This window comes from Chroicocephalus ridibundus, chromosome Z (genome assembly GCF_963924245.1).
Source record: "Chroicocephalus ridibundus chromosome Z, bChrRid1.1, whole genome shotgun sequence".
NCBI classification, from domain to species: domain Eukaryota; kingdom Metazoa; phylum Chordata; class Aves; order Charadriiformes; family Laridae; genus Chroicocephalus; species Chroicocephalus ridibundus.
Genome location: NC_086316.1, coordinates 36,260,277 through 36,279,952, shown reverse-complemented (window position 1 = coordinate 36,279,952; position 19,676 = coordinate 36,260,277). Strand labels below are relative to the sequence as shown.

At 36.7% G+C, this 19,676-nt stretch overlaps 1 protein-coding gene across 3 annotated transcripts in view; it reads right to left on the bottom strand.

Moving 5' to 3' along the window:
• Positions 1 to 19,676, bottom strand: part of AUH (AU RNA binding methylglutaconyl-CoA hydratase) — a 111,613-nt gene that overhangs the window by 65,797 nt on the left and 26,140 nt on the right. For 2 of the 3 annotated variants that reach the window (XM_063319454.1, XM_063319452.1), the window contains exon 4: positions 11,353 to 11,439. The exons of the other annotated variant lie outside the window; for it this stretch is intronic. In XM_063319454.1, the coding sequence (XP_063175524.1) occupies positions 11,353 to 11,439 (87 nt within the window). The remainder of the gene's footprint in view (positions 1 to 11,352; positions 11,440 to 19,676) is intronic. 3 annotated transcript variants of the gene reach the window in all.

Genomic DNA, 19,676 nt, shown 5'->3' with positions numbered 1-19,676 from the left:
TGCACGGAAGTACTGTAGTAGAGCAAACTGTGGAATATGAAGGACACTAAAAATAAGCCAGTTCATAGAATGAATTCATAAAGGATTACTTCATACATCTATTGTATTGTAAAATACACTGCATATTCTATATATACACTTCCATTCTGCACATAAAACAGGTGTCCCACGCAAAAGCTGATACTCATGTCCTAATATAGCAACAATGCTTAATATCACAGAAAATGAAGGTTCTAAGTACAGAAAAGAAAAAGAACAACCCATTTCAGTACATATTAGTCCTAAATCAGCAACAGAGCCAGATACAAGACAAAACCACACTTCTGTATTTGAGATCACAAGAGTAGAAATGAAGTTTGGACTAGCTGAAGAGGAGACAAACATGAACAAACAGATCAAAATAATTTTTATGTATTATTTGAGGAATAATCTGTTAAAACAGAAGGTGATACAACCTGTATAAAAGGATGTTTATTAGCCATTCAAGACACGATACAGGTGGAGTGACCAACAGGTAAACTGAAGAACTAAGAAATTATTAACATCCAAAAAACTTCAGTAAGAGAAACTAAACATAATAACACGAGACAGCTAGTTAAGTCCAATAAACCATAAAAAGCTCAAACAAAGGTTAGAGAAGATGATATACAGCAATATAAAGAAGTGAGCCTGTTTCCTACTCTGTAGCAACTGTGGATCTTCAGCTCAATTTCAGAAATGCATTCCTGGTAAATATATATTTTACATGTAGTTTCAGATTAGGCTGACCAGCAGCTTCTTATAGTCTTGCAATGCCTCCTGCATTCCTGTGACACACCATTACTCAAAGACGTAAAGAGTAGGGTAAGTTAAACTCTCCCATGATTTTGTCCATCTGACTAGTACAGAATGTTCAGCAGGAGGACTTTGCATTTAAGCACATAAAAACACATGTAACATGCAGGAAGCAATCCCAAAGAATCACAACTATTTTGAAGCAGGTAATTGTTATTTCACCTATAAGTGACTTTCCACATGATGTCCACTGCTGGTGACTAACAAGGGATTTCCTTTCTGCTTAGAGATGAGCGATGATGATGAACAAAAGATGAGATTATGAATACAGGCAACAGGATTTGACCAAGAAATAGTTTCTCAGATGTGTGTCACAAAGCCCACACAGGTGATTCATACATTGCAGACACTGACATGCCCCAAATAGAAAGTAGAAGTTGCCCAGATTCTATTGACCTGAATTGTATGTGACTATTTAGTCCTCTGACTAATTCATTAAAAAAGTTCTTACAAAATTATAGATACGTAAGATAATATCTGAGAGGAAACTGAATTACACTTCATACCTTCTTAGTAACTATCAACCAGCCGTTTTCTATTCTTGCACAACCCCATTTTCTCACTATTGACAGACAATAAAACGGTCTGATCAACTAGGAAAAATCTACTTTCTGCAGATACTGGGGAAGAAGGAAGAAAGCAAAAGCCCAGATAGAGTTAAATCTGGCCGGGGATGTCAAGGGCAACAAGAAAACTCTCTGCAGGTATGTCAGTGATGAAGACTAGGGAAAATGTGTGCCCTTGCGGGAAGGAAATAGGAGACCTGGATACCCAGGTTATGGAGAAGCCTGAGGTACTGAATGACTTTTCTGCCCCAGTCTTTACCAGCAAGTGCTCTTGCGACATCACCCAAGCCACAGAAGGCAGAGACAGGGACTGGGAGAATGAGGAACCATCCACTGCAGGACAAGAACATCTGAGGAACCTAAAGTTGCACAAATCCATGGGACCTGGGACCTGATGAGGGTCCTGAGGGAACTGGCAGATGATGTTGCTAAGCCACTATCAATCATATTTGAGAAGTCGTAGCAGTTCCCACTACCTAGAAAAGAGGAAACATAATACCCATTTTTAAAAAGGGAAAAAAGGAAGACCCAGGGAACTAGACGCTGGTCAGTCTCACCTTTGTGCCCAGCTAGATCATGGAGCAGATCCTCCTGGAAACTCTCCTAAGGCACATGGAAAATGAAGATTCATCATCTTCATGGCCCTTCACTGGACTCTCCATTAGGTCCATCTCTCTCATACTGGGGAGCCCAGAACTGGGCACAGCACTCCAGCAGTGGCCTCACCAGTGCTGAGGAGAAGGGAAGGATCACCTCCCTCTACCTACTGGCAACACTCCTAAGGCAGTCAGTCAAGGATACCGTTAGCCTTCTTTGCTACAAGGGTACAGTAATGTCTCATGCTCAACTTGGTGTCCACCAGGACCCGGAGGGCCTTTTCTGCAAAGCTGCTTTCCAGATCTTTAGCCCTCAGCATGTACTAATGCATGGGATTGTTTCTCCCCACATACAAGACTTTGCACTTTCCTTTGTTGAACTTAACGAGGTTCCTGTCGGCCTATTTCTCCGGCTTGCTGAGATCCTTCTGAATGATGAGACAACCCTCAGGTGCATCAGCCACTCCTTCTGCTTTTATATCATCAGCAAACTTGCTGAGGGTACGCTCTGTCCCATCATCCAGATCATTAAGGATGTTGAGGAGGACTGAACCCAGTATTGGTCTGTGGTGTGCACACCTCTGGCTAGTGGCCTCCAAGCAGACTTCATGCTGCTGACAGCCAGCCTCTGGACCCATCTCTTCAGCCAATTTTTAATCCACTTCACTGGTTGCTCATTCAGTCCATGCTCATCAGTTACTCTGTGAGAATCTTATAAGAGACAGTGTCAAAAGCCTTACTGAAGTCAAAGTAAACAATATCCACTGCTCTTTCCTCATCTACCAAAGCAGTCATTTCTTCATAGGTTATAAGGCTTGTTAAGCATGATTTCCCTTTTGTGAATCCATGGTGACTACAATTGATGACTTTCTTGTCCTTTGTGTGCCTGGAAGTAGTTTGCAGGATTAGTTGTTCCAGCACCTTCCAAATGCCAAATTTTAATTTACAGATAAGAAAGCTCCCTCTCTGTTTCTTTGTACATTTATTTTAAAATAGTAACGATAATGGAGCCTTCAAATTCATAAAAAGAATGGTCACATGCCCCAAAAATGTCTAAACACAAGTAAAAATGTATTTGCAGATTGCATAATTGGTGGGTTAACAGTTAGGAAAGCAAGAAAGAAGAAACATAAGTCACATAACAATGTACTTATTTACATCCTGTTTCTCTTTAGTGAATATTTCAACTAATAATAGCTTAAAAACGCGTAACACTGCAAGCCTACAGGCTGATTCCCACACCAACAACATTGAAAGAAAAGTTTGAGATCTGTTACTTGACAGAGTTTCTTTACTAACTCGAAATCCGCAAGTTTTCTAGTTACAAGGTAGGAAAGAGTTTTCAACAGGCCACAGATCTAAATTGGAATTTTGAATCAGCATTAGTGATTATTTAAAAATGCATACTAACTTGCTGTAATAACTGGGAAAGGATTTTTAATTTGATTTTAAAACAACTAAGTTTATACCTACATATTCATGTCTTGTAACTGGGAACAGACTTCTCTTCCACCTGTTTGCTATCCAGATTTTTGATCTCTCTTGGTGATGTTGTTCTTGAGCATAAAATTCCAATTTTTCCCTTCAAAAAATAAAAGGGCATAAACTATGCACCTTGAATAGCAAGTTGAGGCAGTCCCTGGACAATTACGATAACTGAAATATTCTTTACATTAAGAACATTTTAATCACAAAATTACAGTTTCACATAAGTTAATTTATGTCATAGGAAATCAAGAAAAATAACTGCAACACAGTATCAAATCTTGATTTCATCTCTTGGGATCTTTTCCTGGAGAACAATAATAACAATAAGATGGCACACGAGCTTTGCACTTGGACAGCAATGTCAGTTGCGTTTCAGGCATTCACCTTGCTTTGTAAAATCTGTTATCAACTCAGTGACTGCAACAGTTTGCTTGCATGTTCAATAGCAAGCACTGCCATCAAAAAAGGCCTTTCTGTGGGGAAAACAGCTAACAGAAACTAAATACTTCAACAAGCACCTTCATCCATTCTATAATACTATGAAAACCAACCGATGTATGTAGCAATGTATGAAAGCAGCTAAGAGAGACTGTCAAATCTTCCTATATGAACTTGGAGGCAAAGAAGATTGGTCAAACCATTTTTGTGCAAGGCAAGTAATGAAATGCTACAAAGCCTTACCTGTCATAATTGCAAAAAGAATGAAAAAGTGGTTACTCAAAGTAACTTCTGTATTTACATATGTTTTAAAAATATCTCCATCTGCAAAAACATGACCACACTGTTAAGTCTCAAAGGTCTACTTGTGGTTTTGGATACACGCAATTCTTTTCCATCCACTTGCTGGTTACGATTGTGAAACGCTTTTAGCTACCCTCTAATTCCTGTGCTTCAGATAAGAAGCTTAATAGACTGTTAATGTTGATAGATTTATTTGAACATTATTATCTTCGCTTTAATACCTTCAAAGTTCAGGCAGACAATCAATAGCAAGAAAGAGCTGCTTAAAAAAAAATATTTTTAGTAGTTGTAAAGAAATTTTGCTTTTTAATCAAAATGGTTACTACACATTGCTTACAGTTGATCATTAAGCCAAAGATATTAGTAAAGTTTATCTTCCCTTTATTATGATAGTAGCTAAAGGGTTTTCTTAAGACATCTCCCTCAATCCCATTAATTTCCTGATTTCCTCACTCTTATAAATGACCTGGAAAAAATATTTTTGAATTGACAAAGAAATACTTAATATAGAAATATTTTGTTCTTAATTTTAAAATTTTCTATTTTGTACTTTATTATTGACAGTTAATAGGGACAGTGTGTTTTATATTCTTGATAATATAAATGAAAAATTAAAATAATTTCTTATATTTCTTATCCTTACTAAGTACATTTAAGAACTTACTACTCATACAAATAGAATAGCACGTATTCAAGCACTGAATTTACAAAACAAGAAGTCAATGCCAAAGGTAAATTATTTCAGTCACACCTTTACATTCTACTTCTGTGCAAGTTTTTTTCTTTCTTAAAGAGCACATAAAATAAAATTTAAACAACAGCACAACTATAATGTCCAATGGGACACGTTTTTCACCTTTTTATTGTCATCTTGTTTGATTTACAGTATGAAGATAACACATACTCTAGTAACAGTAGCATTCTTGTTTGACACAACACAAAATCCCACAGACTGTGACCTTTTAGCTGAACATTTCTAGAATTTTTCTCCTGTATCTATTTTCAGTAGTATTCCATATACTTACATTCTGCAGCCTAGTGCTAAAATATCTTTATTTCTAAATTAGATTAATGTATTGAGTAATAGTTTCAGTCAATTCATTCACTGAACACTACAGAGGAAACACGCCCCAATGTTTCACAGCAAGCATAAATTATTTTTTTAAATAAACTAGCTTGGTAATATCATTAAAGCAACACATACCTAGGCAAAAGCCATGTTCAATACAAGACTTGAACATGTTATTCTGAAGTCAAGGCCTATTGCTGGGCCCAAGCAATGAGCTCAGGATTTCTTCGATAGAAGAGCAGCATAATACTTTCAGTACCATGCCAGGAGTTGTTGCCCTTTGAATACCAACTGGTTCTAGAACACAGCCAGAGGCTGAGACAGGCAAAGCAAAAGAGCTAACAAACTATTCCTTCTCATTCAGGGATAGAAACATGCAATTTCAAACCTGAACAGTGCGAGGAAAGGGTAGCATTTCCCAACGCATCAAACATACACAATGTGGCTCCCTAGAAAGGGAACAGAAGTCTTGGACAGCAAGTCATACTTGGAAGCCTGTTTTTAACAGTCAATGTGCAAACTGGCTATGCTGCTCACAATAAAGCATTTGAGCAAGTATCACCCGTCTTTTGGTACAGTTACCTTTTGAGGGAGGAAAACTAAAGAGCCATATCCAGAGCACAGACTCTTCCTCACAGAACAGCATTTGGAATTACTAACAGTAGGAAAACTACACGACAGCTGAGGCTGTGTTAATTTTTGTCAAGGCTATACAGCAGTGCCAGGGATCAAGACAATGAATCAACAACGCTAAAGCCATCTTCTTCCCTGATCTTCAGACCTATAACGAAGGAAAATCAGCTCATCCTAATATTCAGGTCCTCCATGCCTGTATCTTTTTTGTAACAGTTTTTAGGAAGTTATTATTATGGGGAAAAAATGTATTAGCAATTGTGGAAGCAATGCTGTCATAGAAATAGCTAATAAACATCTTGGTAGAGAAGTTTAATGTTGCATTCATTGCCTCTATAATGGTACAGAGATTAGCATTGTGTTTTTTAATTAAAAACAAACCAATGCAATTTGACAAAGCTCATAATTTCAGCTCTGCAAGGACAGTACTGTCTATTTAGGAAACAGACAATACTTAGTCAAAGGGTATCTAAAATTAATTCAATGTGAAGAGAAGCAGTAAATCTAATACTGCAAAACAACCAAGAGCTCAGCAAAACGTTCAGAACGCTAGCAGTCTTGGACTGTATTAGGTATGCTCTACGCTTATCTGAACAGGCAACAACAGAAGACAGTAACGGAAATACTGTGCCAAAATCTCCCTCACTGTCAGCAACGAAGGGATACATGATGGCTGCTAAGCACAGCACAGCTAGCTGTAAATTTGTCCTTTTTCAAATTTGATAGCTACCTATGATATTTCATTCAGCTTCCCAGTGAAAGCTTTTTCAAGTTATAGCCTGTATCTGCTCTTCGCTAAAAGAGTAACACACAGTTCCTCTCACTGGATTTCCGAACTAGAGCACTCCATCTTTGCTGCACAGATTTACCCCCAGCAAACAGATGGATTTGGTCAATGTTAAATAAGCAGTCACCTCTCTGAGTAGTAACCAGGTCTGGAGTGTTCATTACTAAACCAGGATTTTTAGTGTTAACCAAAGCTCCACAGAAGACCCAGAAACTCAAATAGTAAAACAAGGCACTGCACTGACCCCTTCAATGATCATTGTTGCCTATTTTTGATACTTCACAATGGGAAGGTAGGGTGTCAGTTAGCAAACTATAAATCAATTGGAACTTCTGTAATTCCAGTCCCACTCTTGGGGCCTCTGAGATGAAGTTCAGAGAGCTTACGTCCAGAACTAAACTGTAGCATATAATGCAGCACAACCTAAGAATTTCCAAGGATGTGTGATCTTCAATAGTCAAAAAATAAACTTTTTGGAGAAGTGAATGTTCTCCTGAAGGATGAACAAGACCACTTTTTTAGGTAAATTAAAAGTTTGGTGATGACTGAGAGAAGCCAGAATAACAGAAACAGAAAAAGGAGGAAACAAAATGTATCTGTAAATATAAAGTTGTATCTGCTTTGAATAAAATAAAAAGCATTCAATGAAAAAAAGAAATCCAAGCAACTGACCACAAGGTGCTTTCATTCAGGATGATCTAATTTAAATTGGACTACGTCAAAACCAATCACACCTGCAAAAATTATGTCTAAACAAAGTTACTAAATATCACCACTTATTAAAGTTATATCACAACTTATGCATCAAAACTAATCAGATGTCTTAAACAAAGCACTACAAGGTTGTTAGAATGGACGATGTCTAAAGGAAAACAAGTAAAATTAGTATTTTATTAAAAATTTCTACTTTAGCTTAGTTCAGATACAGGTTCCATCAGGCCATGAGTAAGGTGTTTTGCCTCTAAATGTGACATAAAAATCAAGCCTGACTACACTTTAACTTTGTTTTTAAAAAAGTAACCAAGAAAGTCAGTCTCCACTTTTTTATCCCCATTTGTGGGATTCAGGTACTTATGCCTATACTCTTCGGAAGAGCTTTGCTAATCAATGGTGTTTCTCACTTGGCACCAAACATCACTCTGAGTAACTACAAGTATTCACTCAGCTCAAATTCTTTCTGCAGCTTCATTTTTTCTTTCTGTTAAACACGGTGTTTTTCTGGAGAAGGGTGGTTATTGCACTCAGCTCCATATGTAGCCTCACTTTGTTTTGCAACTGAAATCCCAACAGATAATGTACATCCAATGGTAATATCACAGCCCAGAACCCCAGCCCGTGTTAAGAACAACAGGGACTTAATGGAAGTCACACCATAAAATATATGAGGAAGATCTGACCCACAATGATGGCTTTTTTTTTTTCCCCCCAAAGCATCAAAAAACAGATTTCTGGGAGTCAGTAACATTTCTTTTCATTTACTCAGGCCTGTTTTGTTATGTATGGTTGCAAGAGATCTACTAATGCTTTTCTCTTCTATTTTTTGAGGGTAAAGGCAGCCTTACATCAGTAACAAAAAGCCTGAAGGCAGAATATAGTAATGGACAAGGAGTCTTACAATTCCTACTATTAAAAAAAAAGAAAAAAAAACACCACAACGCAATTCTAGTATAATTTTAGCAAAAGCAACCACTGCTAAAAATAGAGGGTGTTTTGATTTTTTCCGCCCTTCAACTTAAAGGTCTAAGAACTGCAACTAATGGCTCTGTACAATTTTTTCAGCTCTTTTATTTAAGTGCTTATTTTTATACCAAGTGATATTTGCTGCACTCTTAATACTTCACCCAAATTTAGCACGAAGTTATAAATTAACCCATAAAAACAAGTGCAGTATGCTTTTAATTTCCAGAAAATTCTTTTCTGTAGCTGTATTCCAAAATGATACTACAGCTTTTTACAAAACCACTAGCGTACGGATTTTAAATGTAATGAAATTGACAGGCACTAAGGAAAGCCAAAGCATGTCAATTCTAAAAAGCTAGGTTTATCCAGTTGTTCAAGATGTAATTAACCTTTTGTGTATTTTGTCTACAAAGACATCTTAATGGTTTCTTTCTGAAAATATTGTTAAAAAGAAGCATCTCCTTACTAGGTCACACATCTGAACACAAACACAATTATCAAAACATGACCTATTTGTGAAAAGGAAAAAGTAGAACACATTTTAAATGAGATTACAGCATTAAACTTGGATAGAAAAAGAACAAAATGGGAGATTGGAAACATTGTTCCCTGACTATACAGCATTTTGCAGTGGCAAATAATAATTTGGAAATCATTTCCCCTCTTTAACCATCTCATAACATTCTGGTTGTTGCTGGGCAGGAAAAATATTATTATTTTCAATATATAGATTCATTGCAGTAATCAAATGTAAATACAATGTCCCACTAGTTCTGCAAAAATTGTGTTCTGTAATGCCAGATCACTTCTTCAGAAGGAAAAAAGAAGAACTGAGAACCTCTGACTTGCTACAAAATTAGTGTTCACTTCAATTCATAAAGGTCTCGTGCAACATGATGCCTGCTGCACCCATCTAATCTAATCTCGTTTAGAAAATCCACTTTTTTATATTCTCTACCTGTTCCTGATGCAGGGAACCACATTTTAAATTGCTCTGCAAAGACCCTTCAGAAAAATGTTAGATGTATCCTATAAATACATCTACTGTTGTCACAATGTGTTCAAAACCAACAATGTCTCAATTATGTACATACTGGGACTACATCATGAGACTAAAAAATAAAAACTACTTTATGCATGTTCAAACATACATGATACGAAAGTTGACCAATAACATTAAAAGCAATAGCTCAATATTCTTCTCTAATTCTGTAAAAAAGCCTTTACAACATGAACTGCAAAATGGTCAAATATGATGTACCCTTTAAAGAAACTTCTACTGACTGCTTTGTTTAGTGTTTTAAAGCAGAAATGGCAAAATGGCAGGAGGGAGGGAAGGAGGGAGAAAGGGAAAGAGGGAGGGGAAAAAAAGAGATGCTCAGCCAACATAAGCAGAAGTTTTGTTACAATATCGAGCAAGGGCTATGGTCGAATTCTTTCTCTTTTCCAACCTGCAGTATGTCTAATGGCTGTTACTACATCCCTTCACAAACCTTTCTATCTAGGTACTTCGGTGACCTACATTCTCAAATATTAATTCCACCTACGCACAATGTCATGCTTCTTTCTTGAGAAAGAGACTAGAGATCGGTCAATGAAAACACTCATACTGGTTTCCACAACTTCAAGTAATTCACTGTTAGCATAATGATCCACTGTAAACCTTTCAGATAACACTGAAAATTTGCTTACATATTCAGTAGTTAAACAATCTCACAGGAACCTTAGTGAAGCTGAAGACAATCAAACATCTGTCTTAGAGTCTTTTCAATTCTGAAGCAAAACAAAGCATCAAATCACTGCAGAATGCCAAATCTAAATACTTCTTTAGATTTTAGGAAATTTCTCACTTAAAAAAATAAAAATAATTAAAAATATATATTTCCTGCTTATAGGAAAATCTTAAAACCAGTTGCCTCTATTTAAATGTTAACAGCAGCTCAGAAAGTATTTCCAGTAACTTCAGTCTAAGAAAAGCTGAAGAACTATTACTGAGAGCTAAGGAAGCCTCCCAAAAATCTTACAAAGTAACTAAACAGAACACCTTGTTGCCTTTTGCTCCCTATTCCAATTAAAAGACAAACACCAGCACGAAATACAGTACCAGCTGCAGGAAATTAATGGTCTATTCACTTCTAGATATTTTACTGATTTTATTTATTTAAAGAGCCTTGAGGATCTGCTTTACTTCAAAGACAAGATGTTAATTCAAGGACATAAGTATCTCCATGAAGTACCTAATCAAAGACTCATCGTTCAGTTGTCTGCCATTTACCTGCAAAAACATACTGGTTTCCATTCATAACATTCTGCCAAACCAAGATCTGACCCAATGTTATCAAGGAAACACATCTAAAAGCATTCTCTGAGAAACATATCAGTAATGCCCTGTTGAAAAAAAATATATTAAAACCAACCAGCAGAGATGTAAATATTTGATGAAAATTCATGATGTAAAATTTAGAGAGAAATTACCATCCTTAAACTGGTAAAAGTCAATTAAAATCCCAAGCTATTAGCAGGTTTTACTACAACAGAACAAGCACATATTAAAATTTTAAAGGCCTTAGTAGCTAACTTTCTACCAACAGTTGATGTTTAACTTGTTCCTAAAATGTACTAAAGACTGTATTAACTATACCAACCACAAGAATGCAATAATAAAAATTAAATTGGATGTCACAGTATAATCTATTCTTTATGAAAAGAGCAGGGCAAATCACCTTTATTTCAGTTAGAATTTAGCTTCTTCTAGTATTCTAAAAGAAAAAAAAAGTCCAACTCAATTAGGAACATTTTTGAAGAAGCAATGCACCATGATTCATATATATGAATATAAATAGTAGTGGATATCCTACTACCTGTCAACATTTAACCATGCACATTTATGCCATTCCTCTGACCTAATCCTTCTCAGGTTAAGTTAAAATAACACTGTTCGAGGGAGAGGTTACATACCCATTTCATTAATAGTCGCTCTTGCTTTTGAGACAAACGAACTAACTTCACTTGAGTGCATTTTTGCTCTTTCTTTAAGGTCTGCACCTGTAAGTGACATTTCACAAACATGTTAACAAGAAATATATAGTACTGTAAATACATTTTCAAAAGTAAAATATTCCTGTATCCCCCAAAAAATTTAAGTCTACGGATTTCTACAGATTTAAGTTCCACAGATTTCAAGGAAAACATGGACTGTTTTTCAAGGAAAAAACCCAAAACACCAACAAAAACCCATCAAATCACCCAACACAAGATTTTCGCTAAGTGTATTCTTCCCAGTGACATTTCTTCTTCTATATTAAAATATTTCATGAACAATAGCATTTATGCTAATAATCATCTGACATTTACTTTTGTTTCCCAACTGTGTCACAAAGTCTGGTAAGTATGTGCTTTTCATATTGTTCTCTATTTATTCTTTTATTGGTAGATCATAAAATACCTAGGGCGCACGTTCACTGAAAGGGTTGTCGAGCATTGGAACAGGCTGCCCAGGGAAGTGGTGGAGTTGCTGTCCCTGGAGGTATTCAAAAGATGTGTAGACATGGTGCTGAGAGACATGGTTTAGTGGTAGACTTGACAGTGCTAGGTTAAGTGTTGGACTTGATGATCTTAGAGGTCTCTTCCAACCAAAACAATTCTATGATTCTATGATTAACAGACTATATTTGTCTCAAAAAAATAATTGGACCTAAAAAATTAGTGGACCTAATACCATTTTTCAACTCACTTCACTGAAATGTATTTTTGAATAAGTTACATACCATATTTTTCTTTCTTCGAAACAATGCTAAAACTTGAAATTTTTAATCTATTTTTTCAATAATATATGAAAATAATTCTGTTTTAGAAGCATACTATATGAGAGATGGTTACAAAAATGTGTTTTTAAAAATTCACTGATATGCAAACCTAACATTTTCTCTCATGAATGTGTAAAGAGAGAAACAGAGAGTAATAACAACAGCTAAATACAGAGTAAGACAGGAAGTCCATCTTAATTATAGAGGAAGAATACACGAAAAAGACAAAATCTGCACATACATATTTATTCTCCAAAGAAGTGCAACATTTCTACTGCAACTTTGTGTGTATTTTTTCCATTTGGTAAAAATTAACCTATTAAGTTAGTCTCTTGGCATATGTCTGAAAAGGCTAAACAAGGCAAATAACCAATGCAAAAAATAGTTTTATGTTTCTTGGTCCTGAGAGTCAAAACGCTATTCACTCAGGAAAATGCACTGGACTCAGATTAAGTCAAAATTGTAACTCTGAATTTAAAATTAAGCGGTCATAGGCTCCCCATTTTGCCTTTCTGGACTTAAGTCATGCTAGACTGCTAGACCATCTTGACCCTCTTCGTCAAACATAATTTTAGATATACTTTTGTTGACAGCATTAGTTGAAATACACAACTTTAGCCCAGCTCTGTGAAAATCAGTATCTCAATACAACATTTTCTGATAGATATCCAGCTGCTGTTTTAAGGTAACGTGCCCAATAAAGCAGTTCTACATCTCTCCTACTTCCACCTGAGCAAAGCTCCTCGTTTCACTAAGACTTTTCTTCTCCTTCTATGCATGTCAATATAAAAACAATGAAGCATCAGTCCTGACTGCATTTGCATGTTTCCTGCTAAATAATGTCAAGTTTAATTTACCCTATCAGATGCCTTACCAAAAGCTTCCAAACAACCTTCTAGGATATGCCCCAACTGAAGACAGTATGACAGGCCTGTTGAGCAGGCAGTATAAAACAGGAATTACTCTGCTCAAGTCTGCACTACAGCAAAATTACAATTGCTGCCTTTGTAATTCACAATCAATACATACAGAAATCTTGCCAGGAACCTGAAAAGCAAAAAAAATTTGCATCCACAAATCTGAATAGAACTCTAAATCATATAAAACTGCAAGCAACTATCACAAAACCATTTGTGTATAGGATTCTGTAGCTAAAATGAGCTTTATAAAACTTTATGAGAAAACCTGCTTTAAAAGTTGTATCAGCAAACTTGCAAATGCAAATATATCACTTCTCTGATATCAATTAAAATGACTCATTGAAAAATGGATTCAACCCCAAAAAAACCCAACCCTTCTAAAACAAAAAATAGACAAATTGCAGACTTCTTCCTTCATTTAGAATATGCATTTCCTTGAAGATTTTTACAGAAATCTATTAAATTTTCAACAAAAACTTTTGTAAGAATGGATTAAAAGGTAGCTGCCAATTTAAAACTAATGATTTCGAGTACTGTAAAAAATTTCTAGCCGATCTTAGTGCCCTAACCAATTTCTGTAATCTTACTTTTTCCTTTTTAAATATTTCTCCCTCATAACCGCCAAGGAAAGGGAAAAAGTTCTTTTCCCAACCCTTTCCTATTTTATCCCTCCAAAGCATAATAATAGTAACTGAAGCTTTTTCAGAAAGAAGACTTTTAGGCAGAAACCATTTGCTGCACTCCAACACAACACACACCTTGACATCCTCTGGTTCACAGGAGATGGAAGTGCCACCAACTTAATATTTTTGTTCCTGTTATAAGATTCAATCACTGATCAAAGAATTCTTGAAGAATTCCTTGACCTATATAGCAGAGAACTATTCACATATTTCTTCGAAATCTGTTCTCAAGTCAGAAGTAGGAAAGGTTATCTTTCTGAAGGCAGCCATGAAGGAGAGCTCAGGTTCAACCAGAGACTTCTGCTCTCTCAGCTACTGAAATCAAAGATCCCTCTCTCACCCCAAGTTTACTGCTTTAAAGTATCTGAAAATAGTATTTGCTCAACTGCTGAGAGCAACAAAGTAGCTAAGCTTTTCAAACCACAAAAACTCTCACAGAACTAACCTCTGTAACTTTCCCATGAGCCACAGCTGAATTCTGCGTACAGGTTTGGCCTATCTGCTTCCCCACACCCACTCCCAACAGACTCTGGGAGCTGTGCTGTGGGTCTGTGACTCCACACGACACCGAACACAGGGGTCTCTAAGCCCTTCTACCCAAAGATGGAAGAAAGAGGGAAGAAAGGAGGAACCTGAGCAACCAGTGAGCTGAGACAAACTGTTGCAGATTTGATTGTACACTGTAATTATGTCCCCACATCCATCCCGTTTGTACTAAAGCATGAATCATTGTTTTCTCCGCATTTGGCTTTCTGGCGTCTCCATGCTTTGTCCCCGTAATTGATTCACATCCGCTCAGAAATGTAGCAAAAGCTAGTCAAAACTAACCGTGATTCTAGGGATCATGCTCCCCGGTTCTTAGCTCTCTGCTCCCAGCACTTTACAAACTCCCTTTTAGAGATTATGCAGTGCCATTTTCAGATTACTAGCTGTTATTATAGGACAAAAGAGAAGTGCAACAGTGAACGACTACATTGACAGTGCCATCAGCCACTTCCTCCTACAGCTACGTTAGGATTAAGACAGGTACTCTCCACTTGTTAAGAAATTCCTCTTCAATCAACTTAATTCACAGAAGTGTCACTTCCAAATTCATGAAGTAAACCGGTAGGAGAGAACTTTCCTGCAGACTTCCAATGAACAGTCCTGTTTGCAAAATACGAGTACAAACAGCAGTCTTTTGGAGTTCTGCTGAGCAGCAAGTATGTAAACTGGTATTCGCAGATCAACCCTTGAAACTACTGTGAGGAAGATGCATGCTGTTTTATATACTACCTACATTTTCACTGAGATCTGTCAATCCAAAAGAAAACCTATTTGATTTTCATCCATCACTTTCTTATTTCCCCCCTCCCATACTGGAAGAACATAGAAAGGTCAGTCATTTTTCACCTTCCTTCCCAAAAGTATAAAAAACCTGATGTAATCAATTAAATCTTTCTGCATGTTTTTAAACATTTGGCTGCTCAATAGTTGGCTGTCGTACACTGTCAGTCTAGAAAGTTTTTGCAGCGTGCACCTGACTTGCGTTTCACAATGGTGCCAGAGAAAATGTTTATTTGAGAAAGCCAACGGCAGTCCAGCAAGATAGGCGTGTTGCTGTAATTCACTGGAATTTTTCCGCCTACACTTCTACACAACAAGGATGGCTATTTAACCTAGAGAACACACCAAACAAAACCAAGTTTTACAGTCATTACTCTGACCCCATGCCTCTTGCCTTATTTGGATATTTTCACACACTTTCTAAACAGAATTTATATACTGTTGAAAACCTAAGTGGTGTGTTTGAAAAATCTGTTCCAACATCTTTGTATAAGCCTCACTTTCCAAATACCATAAGTACCTAGAAATTTTCTTGTACAGTACTGTTCTATACTATGCTGTAACACATATTTCCAAAACACACCACAAAAGCTATAAACTAAAAAGGCATAAAATCTAACAGTTTATACATCATACTTACAATTTTAACTTTACTCAATAAATATTTGTTTAAAAATAAGTCTTTTAGAAATCTGGCACACAAAAACTAAACAGTGAAGTTATTCTACTAAGTCTCAAAAGGTGCCCAAAGCGCCTTTTCTCTGAGAAAAGGAAGCGACACATGCACAGGCATCTGAGGTACAATAATGTATTAAATTCTTACCATAGCGATGTTATTTTGAGTCTGCCCTTTGATCTTACTAAACATAGATTGACCAATTCTGTCAACACACCAAAATTTCAATAAGGAAGTGACATCCCAGAGGATCAGAAGATTTTCTTTTGCATACTCTGTTCAATTCCTCTATACCTTGTTGGCAAGAACTGGGAACACTGAAAACTGCAAAGCACAGAGGTACCACCTATGATGTTTAATAACCCAATGAAAAACATTAAAGAATTTATGACGGAAATTTACAATGCTTTCAACCAGAAGCACAAAACACGCACTACCTCACCAACTAAAAGGTTAAGAACTGCTGTGTACCCACAGCCTATTCCCACACAAAGTAATCAGGCATATTGTGAATTAATATGCTTCTTTCTCCACACAGAAAAACAGACATTTCAGATGCTGAACTAAAATGCTGAGGCAAATGGCCAACTTTGACATACCCTATGGATTAACTTACAACTACTACAAAACCCCCACCTATTATGGTACATGTAAGTATCTTTCCTCAAAGGCAGATGCGTGCACCTCCTAGAGAAACCACTGCAAGAAATCCAAGTTTAGCTGAAATCATTAGCAAAGCCCCGATGAGCTTTTATGAGGTAGGGAGCTGCACATACATGTTTGAGGACATTGTAGTCAACTTAAGCTCAAACTCAGATTTGCAAACAATTTTTTCTACAAAAAAATTTCCAATGATTTCAGAAATAAAGCCTTTACATCCTGAAATCTATTCAGGACAATTCCCAATTTTGAACAGAAACTGCAATACCTCATGAAACAAATATATTTATTTAGTGTCAAGTCTAAGGCAAGCAAAACTTTGTTTAAATAGAATTAGTATTTGTTAAATATATAAAGCACCGTAATAAATAAGTTATGAATATTATTCTGCCAACAGATATATACTTCAAGTTAATATTCTTAAAAATCCTTTAAAAAATCCACAACAGCATAATTTAAATTTGATGATAATGTCACTATGTAATGATTTTTCTGTATGTGATGCTATACACTTGACAAATCACAGTACAAAACAAAGTCGACCACTACTGAAATCTCTTGCCTGTGTGAAAGAAAAACCGTCTTATGCTTTGCAAACAAAATATGCCTGCATTCCAGTAAGAATTCCATTGCACTTCCCAGCCCAGCCAGACCCGCAATACTCAGATCATCAATCTCTACCCATTAGAGCTACTACTGATTGTATTCTTGAATAAAAATGAGTCCAGTCTGATCAATTAAGAACAGACAGAATGCTTCATAAATATTAATTAACTATTTTCGACCATCCTTCATAAAGTAACAAAAAAGATTATCATCTAATTTGGTAGAATAACAGCAAAGTCTAGACTGGAAAAAATCTCTGGAGATGACCTGGTCCAACCTTCTGTGAAATGCACAGCCCTTGATTAAGTTATCCAGTGTCCTTTCAAGTCTTCAATACTGCTGGCAAGGGAAATTTCACCACTTCTCTGGGAAAACCATTCCATGTTTAATTCTTAATTAATCTCACAAGGAAGTATTTATCTTATCTGGATGGAGTTCTCCTAAAGCAACTTGTGCCCACTGCCTCTTCTGTCACTGTATATACATCCTTGCAAATCCAGTACTTTTCTCTGTATCTACTGGGCACAGAAAGATCAATTATCTTTCCCCCCTCAGGAATCTCCAACCATCATTAGATGCCTACCAAGTGCTGAGCAGAATAAGCACATGCCTTGATCTGCTGATGGCTCTCTTCCTGATGCAGTTCAGGACACTGGTTGCCTTCTTTACTGCTACAGTACACTGCTAGCTCACGTTAAGTTTGCTGTCCCTCAGAACTCCTGGGTCCTTTGCAGCAGAGCTATATCCCAGCCAGTCAGTCAGTCCCCAGCCTGTTCCACCACTTAAGATTATTCCATTACAGGTGCAGGACTTCATGTTTATCTTAGCTAAACCTCATGCAATTCTTGTTGGCCTGATTTTCCAGCCTGTCAAGGTCTCTATGAATGGTGACTCCTTCTTCCCACATACCTACCTCTCAGTCCACTTTGAAATCATCTGCAAACTCCGTGAGGGTTCAATCTTATCATCAGAACATTTACAAAGATATCGAGTAGTACTACCAGACTCAGCACTGACCCTCAAGGAACTCCACTTGTGATCAGCTTACCGTTTTACTATAAGCCATTATCATCCCTTGACCTTGGCAGGTGAGCCACTGTTCACAGTCTGTATGTCCAAACTGTATATTACCAAATTGTCTACAAGGATGATAGGGGAGAATATGTGTCAAATGCGTTGTTAAAGTCAAGGTAGATATCATCCAAAATTCTTCTCTCATCCACTGAGCAAGCAGTAATCATAACGTTGGTCAAGCGCAATTTACCCTTGGTAAATCTGAATTAGGTTTCTTGTCTTTCATGTGCCTGCAAACAACTCCCACAAACACTTGTTCCATAACTTCCCTGGAGACTGAGGTGAGACTTGACTGGTCTGCAGTTTCCCAAATTTTCCTTTTTGCAGATGGGTGTAACGTTTGCCCTTTTCCAGTCACTTAGGTCTTCTATGACCTTTCAAATATAATAGTTGGTGGCTCTGAAGTGCACCAACTCAGACGCATCCCATCAGATCCTGTTCATCTGTATGTGTCCAGACAGTACAGATGGAGCTTGACTCAGTTCTCCTTTACTGTCAGTGGCTTGCTGTTTACTTTGCTGTCGCTTCTTGGCACAGAGACTTGGGAGCTGACCTTTCCCATGCAGACTAAGTGCTTCTGCCTTTTCAGTGTCATTCATAACCAAGCTGACAGTGCCATAAAGCAATGGACTTACATTTTCCTTGAACTTCTGCTTGGTAGTAACATACCTACAGGAGGTTATCCTGTTATTCTTGACACCTTTTGCTAGTTCAAGCTCCAGCTGAGCTTCTTCCATCCTAAACATATCTCTGCATACCTAAGCAATATTTCTATATTACTCTTTGGGAGTCTTCCCCATTTTCCAAGGGTGAGGTGAATAAATAACTCCTCCAAAAAATATATAATGAGTATCTGAGATTAAAAGACAGGAATAAAGCTTTTTTTCATTATTTTTTTTAAGAATAAGAAGGAGTATTCATATCTAAATGTTTAAAAGCTACAGAACACACAAAATAATCTTACAACATATTGAATATGCTCCACCATATTCCTAAATATTTTCAAGATTTTATATTCAAACTGACTTTATCAATTCTTGTAACTCAGTTACTAATTCAGAATATTAAGAAATGAAATATCATTTCATCAAGAATCCTGGGGTTTAGTTGCAAGGTATGAGAGATCTGAAAGTTAAGGATAAAGAGAAAGAAATAAAATATTACTGAAATACCTACTAAACAAAGAACTGCAAACAATTTGCATCTGAGGATCATCTTCTGAGTACTGCTGAAAAGAAGGATCTTACTCATAAAGCAGTACAGCTTACTGTGTGCCTTTTCTGCTCTCTGACGTTTCATATTTTAAACTTTAAATCAATCACGTGCATGTAACAGGTAAAATTTAAATTAAAAGATCATTACATCAAAGATTAATCTCTAAGAGAACAAGTATTGCTGGAAAAACATGGCTTTGCATAACCTTTTTTTTTCTTGTTCCTTAAAGATAGATAAACCCCCAAGATTCACATTAACTTTGCCTGTGCTGTAGAGTACCTCAAAACTTTTCAATGAGGAAGGAATCCCACGACAT